Consider the following 11,632-nt stretch of genomic DNA (forward strand, 5'->3'; position numbering starts at 1 on the left):
CTGAGTCCTCCCCACCTTCCCTAGTGCTCCCCCACTGTGCTCCTCAAATCCTCGACTCCTCCCTGAGTCCTCCCCAGCTCTCAGAGTCTAACTTCTGCTAGTGCTCATCTTAGTGCTCCCTACCCCTTAGTGCTCCTCACCTCTGACTGCTCTTCATTCTTCTGTGCACCTCAAATCCTCCTCACTTCCTCCAGTGCACCCCACTCCCATGCTCCTCAGATTCTCTACTCCTGCCTGAATCCTCCCCACCTCTCAGAGTCCTCTTCATCCCTCTTAGTGCTCTTCACCTTTAAGTGCTCCCCACCCTTGTACTCCTCAGATCCTCCACTCCCACCTCTGAGTCCTCCACCTCTCTCAGTGCCCCCCACCCATGTGCTTCTCACCCCCATGCTCCACAAATCCTCCCTGAGTCCTCCCCACCTCCCATGATGCTCCCTCCCTGCCCGAGGCTGAGTCTTGGAGGTGTTATTTGCACCTGGAGAACCAGCCTGTCTCTGCCTCACTCTCCAGAGAGGGATTCTCTCACATGAAAGCACTAAGGACAGGAGCGGGCTCTTTAGTCTGGGGTAGGGTCTGGATTCCCCTCGCAGGGAATATATATATATATATATATATCTCCCCTGGAGAGATATAAACATTTGCTGAGCAACTGCTCCCCCAGGGCAGGCCCAGTGGTGCTGAGTCTTCTGACTCTCACCCCGTCCTGGGACAGAGGGCTTGGCTCAGTGAGGAGGTGGAGCCCCTCCCTGAGGGGTGACAGGACCCCTGCCGGGAAGAACCCCTCCCAGGCAGGGCCCCTCCCAGGCTGGCCCCAATAGACAGCTGGTGCAGCAGTGTCCTGGGAGCATGAGGACACAGCCCACACCCAGGAAGGCCCTTGCGTCAGTGGCCTCATGGGTTCCTAAGGGTGGTCTTTGAGCTGGTTTCTGAGGACAAGACAGAGGACCTTTCCGGGGAGTGGGAGTGTGTGATCAGTTCAAGGCGCTCACCCCTCACTGGAGATCTGGGATTTGTAAGGACGCTGGAAAATTGGACCAGCTCTTACGCTGGAAAATTGGACCAGCAAGAGCTGAGACTAAGCTGCGAAATCTAGTGCTCACAGAGACAAGTGTCCATGCTAAGCGGCCTCTGTGGGGACAGAGACTGCCGTGGGGACAGAGACTGCCGTGAGACAGAGACCACTGTGAGACAGGGACCGCCATGGGACAGAGAGCATCGTGGGGGCAGAGACCACTGTGGGGACAGAGACCCACCCCCCATGGGAAATAGACCACCGTAGGGAGAGAGACCACTGTGGGGACAGAGACCCCATGGGGACAGAGACCACCGTGGGACAGAGGCTGCTCAGCGGCGCCTCCTCAGGTGGCCCAGGGCACTGTCTCGGCTGCCTCGTGGGAACACGGTGCAGCTCGCTCACCTGCTGGGTGAACGCGCTCGCTGGTTTGCTCCCGGATCTGTTGAGTCACAGCCCCTTTGGCACCACGTGATGGGTGATGTTTCCAGGTCTCACTGGCACCTGTGTGAAACCCACGCGTGACCTCATTCCCTTCAGATTAGTGAACACAAGGAGGCCCGTGCTTACCTGGCTTCTGGCCGCTCCCACCTGTCAAAGCCCCTGCGGTGAAGCTGGGAGCCCCAGGCCATGGAGCTGGGAGCCCCTGCCGTAGAGTTGGCCCTCCACCGGGTTCCGAGGCTGTAAATACCGGAGCCCACCCTCTTCCTCCCCAGGAGCGGCTGGTAGATAGGGACCCCTGACTTCTTACGCACTGTGCCCGCAGGGGACTGGGAGTCTGACAAGGCTGTGACCTGTAGGAGGTCCTGGTGGTGCCCCTGACCTAGAAGCAGAGTCTGTCTGGTCTGGTGGGAAACGTGAAGTTGCTCACTGAGGGTTAGTAACCAAGGAGCCATATTCACCCCACCAGGGGCCCCACCTTTGCTGGGTGCTCAAATGGGGACACACTGCACTGCTACGCCCACCCAGAGGAGCTCAGAAGACAGGCCTGGCTGTCTGACCCGAGAATCCCTGACACAGGGCCACCCTGCACACACGGGGTCACCACCAGTCAGAATTGACTCAGTGGCACCCAACCACTGGCCGTCGGCCTGTGTCCCATGGTGGCATGGTGACAATGCTGGCAGTGAGGAGGGCAGGCAGCCTCTGCATCAGGTGGACCTCACAGCCACCCCACCCACATGCAGGCAGGCGCACAGGGAGGGGTGTTGGGTCCCCTCTCCCCCCTCTCCAGTGGAAGTTCAAAGGAAAGCCGTCATGAATGGCGTCTCGTTGCCAGCAGGGCGCCCTGGCGCTGAGGGAGCAGGCTGTTCATTCATTCCTTCGTGCCTGCCCTCACTCACCCCTACACTCCCCCCTGAAAGGACAGACAGACAGACAGTGAAGCCAGAGGGAGACCTTCCCCCAGGCTGCAGCTGCAGCCGGGGTGAGCAGGCAGCGTCCACAGATCACACAGGACGGCTGCAGGTGGCTCCTGGTCCCCAGCACAGAGACGAGTGGCCCCCTCAACCAGTCTCCCCAAGATCAAAGCACAACAGATGTGCAGGGAGAGAAGGCCCAGTGACCTGGCCCCTCCCAGCCCCTTTGAGTTCATGAAAGAAGAAGAAAAAAGTAGGCAAGATACCAGTGGACGGAAACCACACGCTAAGATTTACCGTCCCTGGGAGAGGGGCTGCCTGAGGGGCTGCTGGAGGCGAAGGATGGTGTGGGCTCCCAGAGCTGGCCCCCAGCCATGAGGTCATGGTCATTTCAAGCTGAGCGGAAGGGATGACACACACACACAGAGCCTCCTAGTCCCCAGGCTGGGCCTAGAGATGACGTCCAGGCAGGCAAGAGTCTAGGAATCTGGCCCTGGTGGCTCGACACCAGCCTGGCCAGTCCCTGAGGTGGTCCGTAAATAGTGACCCTGACCGTGCTGGTGTTGAACTTGATGTGTGCACAGTTCTCAATGGTTTCCAAGTGGTTTTCCCTTCCTAGTCCCAGAGTCCCCTGAGCAACCCCACTTTACAGATGGGGAGCCTGAGGCTCAGAGGCAGAACAGCTTCCTGGGGCCCCCAACCTGCTCAGGCGAGGTGACAGCTTTGTCTGAAGGTGTTCAATGTCTATCCTTCCTCCCCAGAGACGTGTGCCGTCAACAATGGAGGCTGCGACCGGACATGCAAGGACACGGCCACCGGCGTGCGCTGCAGCTGCCCAGTCGGATTCACGCTGCAGCCGGACGGAAAGACGTGCAAAGGTCAGCCTGGGGGCAGTTGTCATAGCCATGCCGGGCAGCATGTCAGCACCCCTGGGCAGGGCGGGAGGCAGTGAGGCTGCAGGGACTGGGGCCTCCACTGACACCCCCATTTGTACTGGAGACACCACGAAGGCTGTGGTCAGTCCCAGCACCCCCAAGAAGCTCCTGGAGAGCATGCACGGGGCCTGGGGCAGAAGTGCCCGCTGGTGCAGACGGTCTGTACTCAGCCCCTAATCAGAAGGCTAGGCGAGCTCTGGTGGCCTAGTGGCAAGAAGCTGCACTGCAATCTCAGAAGTGCATGGTTGGAATCCACCAGATGCTCTGCTAGAGAAGGAGGAACAATCTCCTCCTGTACTAGTCAGATCTGATTTGATGGGACACACACAAAAATAATGAAATAGAATTTTAAAAAAAAAGAAGGCTGGCAGTTACAAGCCCCCCAGCAGCACCCCAGAATGGCCTGGCCAACCAAAACCAGCCCACCACCACTTCTGGCCTCCACAGCCCCCCAGGACAGTGCAGAGCTACCCCATGGGAGCTCCACCTTTCTCCTCAGAGAACAGCTGGAACACAGCCCTGTGGGGCTGTTCTGCCCTATCATACACGGGGCTCTGAGATAGGATTTGGGTTTTGTTTGGGCATGAATAGAGGTTCTGTGTCCAGCAGCTGCCTGTGCGCAAGGCTAAGCCATCAGATCATGTCTTCCCTGCAGGACTTGTCAGGGCCTCGGGTGCTGCCCTGGGCTTCCCAAGGGCACAGATGTGTCGTGTGTCCTCCTGTTGAGCCCCTGACTTGTCAAGTGTCCTGCCGGGTGGAGATGGCATCGTGGACAGAGCAGCACATCTGCGATGTTGTTTCTTGTCTTTTCAGAAAAATAAGGGCAGTCTGTGTCCACAAGTCGTGGGGGGACTTCAACTCCGGAGTGAGGACGTGGAGGGTTCACCTCTACAATGAGGGGACAGGGACACCAGAGAATGAACCTGTGGAGGGAATGGGGGGTCAGGGCATGAGAAGGGACAGCTCCCCACTCGGCCCCTGACTCCACCCCCAGAGAGTATGAGCCAGCCTCTCCTGAGTGCATGGCCCTGGGGACACCACGGGATATGGGGACCAGGCGCTGGTTTCCCCCACCTCTTGTAGAGGGACCAGAGCATACAAAGGCCTGGGAGGGGTGCAGAACCTGAATAAGTCACATTAAATAATAACAAATAAGTCACCTACTACTGCATTAGTGGTTGAACACTCGGCTACCAACCAAAAGAGTCACTGGTTTGAACCCACCAGCCACACCACGGAAGAAAAGACCTGGCAATCAGCTCCTCTGAAGATTACAGCCCAGGCGACTCTATGGGGCAGTTTTTGACTATCTGCCACGTAGCGTCACTGTGAATGGCAACTAACTCAGCAGCACACAGCAGCAGCAGCAGGTGCACCTTAGTCCTCATAGTGATATCCTTGCTCCTTGGCATTTTAAAGTGGTCTTTTGCAGCTAAGAGTCCCTGGAAGAGACTTATTTGTAGGGGGTTGTGCTACTAAAAAGGTAGCACCTCTCTGGTGGTTCAAATGCAGCAGTGGCTCCAAGGGAGAAACATGAGCATCCTCTGACATGGTTGGCAGGCTCCAGGGACACAGTGGACGGTCACCTATGACGTGGTCCCGTCTCAAGGGCCATGAGCTTTCTTCTTTTGCAGCACATGTGCTCACGGCAGTACGTCATTCCATTTCTTGACTCTGCTTCCATGGGTGTTGATTGTAGATAGAAGTAAAATGAAACCCTTGACGATGTGCCTATTTTCTCCATTTGTTCTACTGTTCTTTACTGGCCCGTTTTGTTTCACATTTTGTTGAGGTGTCACCTGAGCTGAAGACTGTGGTCGTTGATCTTCAGCAAATGCTTCAAGTTCTCTTCACCTTGAGCAAGCGAGCTTGCGTCATCCGTGTATCACAGGTGTTACGAGATTCCTCCTCTCCTGATGCCACATTCTTCTCCACGTACTTCAGCTTCTCCGGTCACTTGCTCAGCATGCTGCCTGAATAGATGTGACGAAAGAATATGACCCTGCCACACTCCTTTCCTGATTTTAAAACTCAAAGTCTCCCCTTGTTCCGTCCCAGCGACTGCTCATGGCCAGGTTCCACGTGAGCACAGCTAAGTATCTAGAATTCCCAGGTGTCAGTTTGATGACGAGGAGGTATTTGACCCAGCCATGGGGCTCTCCGGCATCCCACGTGTACTTGAAAGCTAGACAGTGAATAAGGAAGATTGCATAAGAACCGGAGCCTTTAAATTGCAGTGTCAGTGAAGAATATTGACTTTACCATGAGCAACCAGAGGACAAACAAAGGTATCTGGGGAAAAGTACAGCCAGAAGGCTCCTCAGAATCAAGAGTGATGGGGCTTCATCTCACGTACTTTGGACATTTATAGGGAAGGGCCAGTCTCTGGAGAAGGCCATCACACTTGGTCAAGTGGAAGGTCATCACAAAATAGAGACCCTCAAGGAGACAGGTGAGCACTGCTGTCCACTTTGGAAAGACGGGTGGAAGGGACACTACAGAGTGTGTCAGGGTTGTATCCTCTCTCCACGCCTATCCAGTCTGCATGCTGAGAAAAGTATTTGAGAAGCCAAACTCTAGGAAGAATTATGACGTTAAAACTGGAGGAAGATTTATCAATAATCTACGTTATGCAAATGGTACAAGCTTGTTTTGCTGCAAGTGAAGAGGCCCGGAAGCACTTGCTGCAGGAAGATCAAAAAATACAGCCTCCAATATGAATTGCATCTCATTATCAAGTAAACAAAAAGTATCACTGCTGGGCCGATAAACAACATCATGATTGATGGAGAAAAGATTGAGATTGTCAACAAGCTCATCTTACCTGGATCCACAGTCAACACCGTTGGTACCAGCAGTCAGGAGATCAGAAGACATGCTGCACTGGGAAAGTCTGCAGTCAGAGACCTCTCCAAATTATCGAGGAGCAATGATGTCACGTTGATGACAAAGGTGTGCCTCATTCGGGCCACGGTCTTTTAAGTTACTGACTATACATCCGAGAACTAGATAGTGAATCAGAATGACAGCAGAAAAATGAATGCCTTTGAGCTCTAGTGTTGGAGAAGAGTTCTGAGTATCCTATGGACTGCCAAAAAAAGCAAACATATGTCTTGGAGACGGTGCAGGCAGAGCGGTTCTTAAAAGGAAAGATAAAAAACTTCCTCTCACACACTTTGGGCGTGTTGCTAGGAGAGGCTATTTCTTGGAGGAAGGACATCATACTTGGAAAGGTGGAGGGTCAATGAAAGGGAGGAAGACCCTAAGCAAGGTAGATTGACACAGTGACTGCAGCAATGAGTTTGAATATGTCAGAGATGCTGAGAATAACACAGGATAGGATGAGTTTGGGGTCTGTTATTCATAGGGTCACTATAGATCACACTCAGCTCCATAGCACATAGCAACAACAAAACCTTAAGGGTAAGAGTCAGGGCTCAGTTATAGTCCCTGGGAGAGGGCTGGCTGTGCAGGGTGTAGTGGGCTGCTCTCTGTCCAGAGTGCTCCCCAGGAGCCCAGCGCTCACCCAGGACTAGGGATTGGGAGGCTTTGTTGCTGAGGGGTGATGGTCAGGCCCTCGCAGTGGGGCAGTGGAGGCGAGGAACACACTAGGCCAGGCTCTGAGTTATACAGAGGGAACCACTAAGAATGTACCTGTGACTGTAACCCAAAGAACACTCAACCCTCTGTCACCCCACCCCTCATCTCAGGGCAAGGGACCCCCATGAGTGCAATCCCCATGCCTCATCCAAAAGAGTGCTGCCTGCCCAGCCCTTTGACCAAACCTGGCCACCCTCTCCTGGGCCAGACCCCAGCCCAAGCCCCCCGTGGCTGTGTCACAACTCTTAGGACCCACCTTCCCAAGTCTTTCAGTCAGAGCTGTGTTCATTCTTTTACCTAACAGCAGTGTTTTCTGGGCCCCTGCCTGGCGCTCTTAATGTGGAAGCTTGCTTTAGTACAGCAGCTGACAGACAAGCTCTGTGCACATAAGAGCAGATGACAACCAACCACATGTACATTACTAAACTAGAAAAATGAACAGCATGTGAATTAGTCCCCTCAAGACAGGAAACAGGCAAACATGTGTCCTGCCCCTAAGAGCAAACCCTAAAGACAAGCAAATATACAGAAACCTTGACACCGGTGGCAACGACTTCTCAGGATCTTGATGGAACTGATGGAGTATCAGCTGTCGTGTTCCAACAAACAGATGCCACCGTGGACACGCAGGCTACGCCAAGAAATATGGAAGACAACTACCTTGCCAACTGATGTCCCCGTTTCCAAATAGATGATCTAACATAATATGAAAATTATCAAATAGTATCTTGATACCAGCAGTCAGGAAATCGGGAGACATATTGCATTAGAAAAGTCTGGGCCTCTCTAAATGATTGAGGACTGATGTCAGTTTGAGGACTAAGGTGTATCTGATTCAGGCCATGGTCTTTCTGATCACTTGTTATGCATCTGAGAACTGGACAGTAAATAAGGATGACAGAAGAAGAATTGATGCCTTTGAGCTGTGGTGTTGGAGAAGAGCCTTGAACTGCTAAAAGAAGGCACAGGTATGTCTCAGAAAGGGTACAGAGGCAAGGATACTGCAGCTTTGCCTCACAGACTTCAGGCATGTTGCTAGGAGGGGTTTTTCCTTGGAGGACTTGATTCTTGGAAGGGTAGAGGGTCAGTGAAGGAGAGAAAAGACCCTCAACCAGGTGGATTGACAAAGTGACTGCCACAATGGGCTCTAGTGGTCAGGAGGTGTGAGGATGGCACAGGACAGGACAGGGTTCAGATCCACTGTTCTTATGGTCACTTTAAGTCTTGACTCAACAGCACCTAACAACGACAACATTATTAATATCACATGCAAGCAAATCTTGCTGAAGATTGAAAACAGCTAGAATGGATCACTGACAGGAACTGCCGGAAGTCCAAGTTTAATTTAGAAGAATCTATTGCACCAGAGATACCATTGCTGATGCCAGATGGACTTACTGAAAGCAGAGAATACCAGAAGAATGGGAATCCCAGAGCCCTTAATTGTGCTCATGCAAAACCTATACTTAGCTAAAACCTATACAAGAAGCTGTTGTGCAAACAGAGCAAGGAAATACACATGGGTTAAAGTCAGGAAAGGTGTGCATCAGAGCTCTATCCTTTCTCCACATCTGTTCAGCCCTTATCCAGATCAAATCCTTTGAGAAGCTAGACTTTATGAGGAAGAATGTGGCATCATGATTGGAGGAAGATTCATCAACAACTTGCGTTACACATAAGACACAACCTTACTTGCTGAGAGCAAGAAGGACTTGAAGTGCTTGCTACAGAAGGTCAAGGTCATGGCCTTCAGTCTGTCCTGCAGAGTCACCGTCAGGCAGAGCAGAATCCACACTGGTTGGTTTGTGGCACCAGGAAACTTCAGAGTCATCCAAGTCTAGAATTTTGTGACATGAATATAATGTCATCCAGTCAAGAGACCCTAGAAACCAAATGCTGACTTCCCGAGGGTCTGCCGTGCTGGAACTCACCAGAACCTGGCCAAATGCTGACACACACACCCCCGAGGGACTCATTGAGTCCTGGGTTTTGTCTCCTCATTTGATGCCAAGTTTTTACCTTGGAAGGGCCCAGTGATGTCAGAGACGTGATTTCAAAGGTTCAGGGTTGTCTAGAAGCCGGAAAGTAGCTGTCAATCAAGATGACTGTCTGGAGGGTGGAGTTAGCCAAGAGCTGGGGGAGTCAGAGCTGAGAACCAAGCGAGGCCGACAGGACTGTGGGAGCAGGTGGAGGCAGATGGGGAAATGGGTCAGCCAAAAACATCTGCAAAGATGTGCTGCTGAGGCCCCAACAGCCAGCCCCCAGCCCTCGCCTTGGTGGTTCAGAAGTGCAGCAGGGCAGGGGTACTGTGCACCCTGGAACTGGGCACTTTGCTCTTTGGCCTGCCAAGAGGAGTTGGTTCAGGGACCCCGTCTCTGAGGATCCCAGGTCGAGCCACTCGGGGCTGTCTCAGGTACCAGCCCCTCCCAGCTTCCAGAACAGTCAGGGGAGCCCCTGCCACCTCCCCATTCTGGCACACTGGGCCAGGCAGGCATTTATTTGAGCCAGGACTTTTACCTGAGTGGGAGTCATAGCCCATCCCCACTTGGTGTCCCCCCCCTGCTGCCTCCTCAATGGCTCCTGGGCCACCAGTTTGGACCCCAAGGTGGCCAGGCACAAGGGAGCAGGAGCACCTGTCCTGCTGTGCGTGTTCCGCCACAGAGCTGGGCAGGTGGGAGATGGGCACACTGCCCTGGTCATGTGGCCAGAGACAGGTGCCAAGGGTGCAGGCAGGGAACAGAGATGAGCATGTGGCCAGGCAGGCTGAGAGGGGCCTCAAGCCTGTAGGAGGCCATGGGGATGAGGCATGGTGGGCAGGGCAGGCTGCAGGGGTTTGGAGAAGGCAGGGAAGGGCACCAGCCTGAGCCTCCTGGCCCTTAGCTGCAGCACCTGGTCCTAACATGAGCCCCTGTCCTGTGTGCATGTGATGGAAGGAGGGCCCTGCACTAGAAACATCCAGACGTCCTGGGGCCCCTCGGCATCTGGGAAGCACTGGAGACCGTTTGAAGTGGTGTGTGACGGTGGAGTTAAGGCCAGACGCACAAGCCTGTCCGTCGTTGCACTCGGCCTGACCGTCTGATCCACGTTCCCATCCTGCCCTGCAGCACCCCACAGAGACACAGGAGCCCTGCACCCCCACCCCCTGCTTGTCAGGGGCAGTGCTGGTCAGAGCTCCCACCTGTGGGTGGCCTCTGCTACCCAGCGGTCTCCCCAACCCCACACTGGCCCCAGCTTGCAGCCCCCTGCCCAAGCCTCCAGCAAACATGCCTCCTCCCATCTGTGGTCACCATGGCAGCTGAGCTGACTGTGGGAGAGAGGCTGGGAGGTGAGGACCAGTGAAGACTGCTCCTCTTGTGTGGTTGTGAGCCCCTCCTTAACAGATGGGACCTGAGACCTGGAGGTGCCATCCCTCCTGAGGCCACACAGCTAGGGTCACAAAGCCATCGACTCCCACCAGGTGAGCTTCGCAGGGACGGGGCTAACTGGCCAGAGAGGAGCACCAGCTTGGGCGTCAGGCCCAGTGAGCACAGCCCCCGTCAGTCTGGCTTTCTGGGACCTCATCCGCCCTCAGGACACGTGCTGTCTGGTGTGCTGCAGGTCATGTGGCCTGTGGCAGGGAGAGCCGGGACGGCCATGTCCTCACCAGAAGCCCATGGAGGGGGGTCGCTGGAGGTACTCTGGGCATGGGGTCCCCATGGGGCAGTGTTGCTCCTGGACTTCAGGATGCAGGCAGAGTTCCTCATGCTGAGAGGGCTTTTCCTTGGAGGATGCAGGTCATCCCCAACTTACGACCCGTCAGAGCTGTTCTGTTTACTGTTCACTTAAAATCTTATCATCAGTGATCCAGCCTGCAGAGGTGCAGCGCAGCAGCTCCTGACTTGCTCACGTCGTTCTCACCTGCACGTTCGTGTGTGTTGTTTCTAAAGATGCTGGTCATGAAAGGCAGCAATGAACCTAGAGGAAACCTTGGCAGTCAACTTAGGGCCGAGCTGGTTGAGGACCGCTGTCAGAACCGGGCCCCTGGGAAACTGGGGAGTATGCACCGAGCCCCTGCTGCGTTCAGAAGCTCCCCGAGGGTCTGCTGAACTGGACCCTTGGTGGAACACCCCAGGCTCCCCCTCCACAGGGCGGGAGATACAGGCAGAATGAGACATGAGCAGAGAGGCCTCTGGGGTGCGGGGGCCTGTGCCCTCCACAAGCCTGTCCCACCTATTCTGTCCCCAAGATTTCGCAGAGCACCCTGCTTCGCAAATAGGGTGCCAGCTCATGAATCTTGGCCAGCTCTCCAGCTTTAAGGTCCTCAACCACCAAAAACCCAAACCAAAGCCGCTGTCACCAAGTCCCTTTGACTCACAGTGACTCTGTAGAACGGTAGAACCGGCCCTAAGGCCTCATAGCATGCGGGTCCTCACAGAAGCAGACTGGCCTGGCCCGTCTCCCTCGCCTGCACCAGTTGATGGATATGCCAACTGATCTTCAGAACGGCCGGCCAGCGCTTTAACCACTGCACCTCCAGGGTCCCTCGGCTGCTCAGGAGGGGACGTTGGCCTGGGAGGTTGACGAGCTGGCCTACATAGTGCAGTCGCAGCTCTTCCAATATCAAATGGAGAGAGAAGTAGCTTAACGAGCTCGGATTCAGGGTGGGGCAATGTTGAGTCAAGTTCAAACCAGCACCAGAACGGGGTCAGCAACCCCTGGGTCACTGCCTGACTGTGTGGGTGGAAGGG

General features: G+C 54.5%; 1 protein-coding gene across 1 annotated transcript in view; it reads left to right on the plus strand.

Annotated features, from left to right (window-relative positions):
- SCUBE1 (signal peptide, CUB domain, EGF-like 1) overlaps window positions 1-11,632 on the plus strand; it is a 145,616-nt gene that overhangs the window by 112,356 nt on the left and 21,628 nt on the right. Inside the window, exon 7 of the mRNA XM_006890045.1 lies at window positions 3,132-3,248. Coding sequence (XP_006890107.1) covers window positions 3,132-3,248 — 117 coding nt within the window. The remainder of the gene's footprint in view (window positions 1-3,131; window positions 3,249-11,632) is intronic.

This window comes from Elephantulus edwardii, unplaced genomic scaffold (genome assembly GCF_000299155.1).
Source record: "Elephantulus edwardii isolate Elephantulus edwardi_28Jun2011 unplaced genomic scaffold, EleEdw1.0 scaffold00086, whole genome shotgun sequence".
Lineage (NCBI taxonomy): Eukaryota > Metazoa > Chordata > Mammalia > Macroscelidea > Macroscelididae > Elephantulus > Elephantulus edwardii.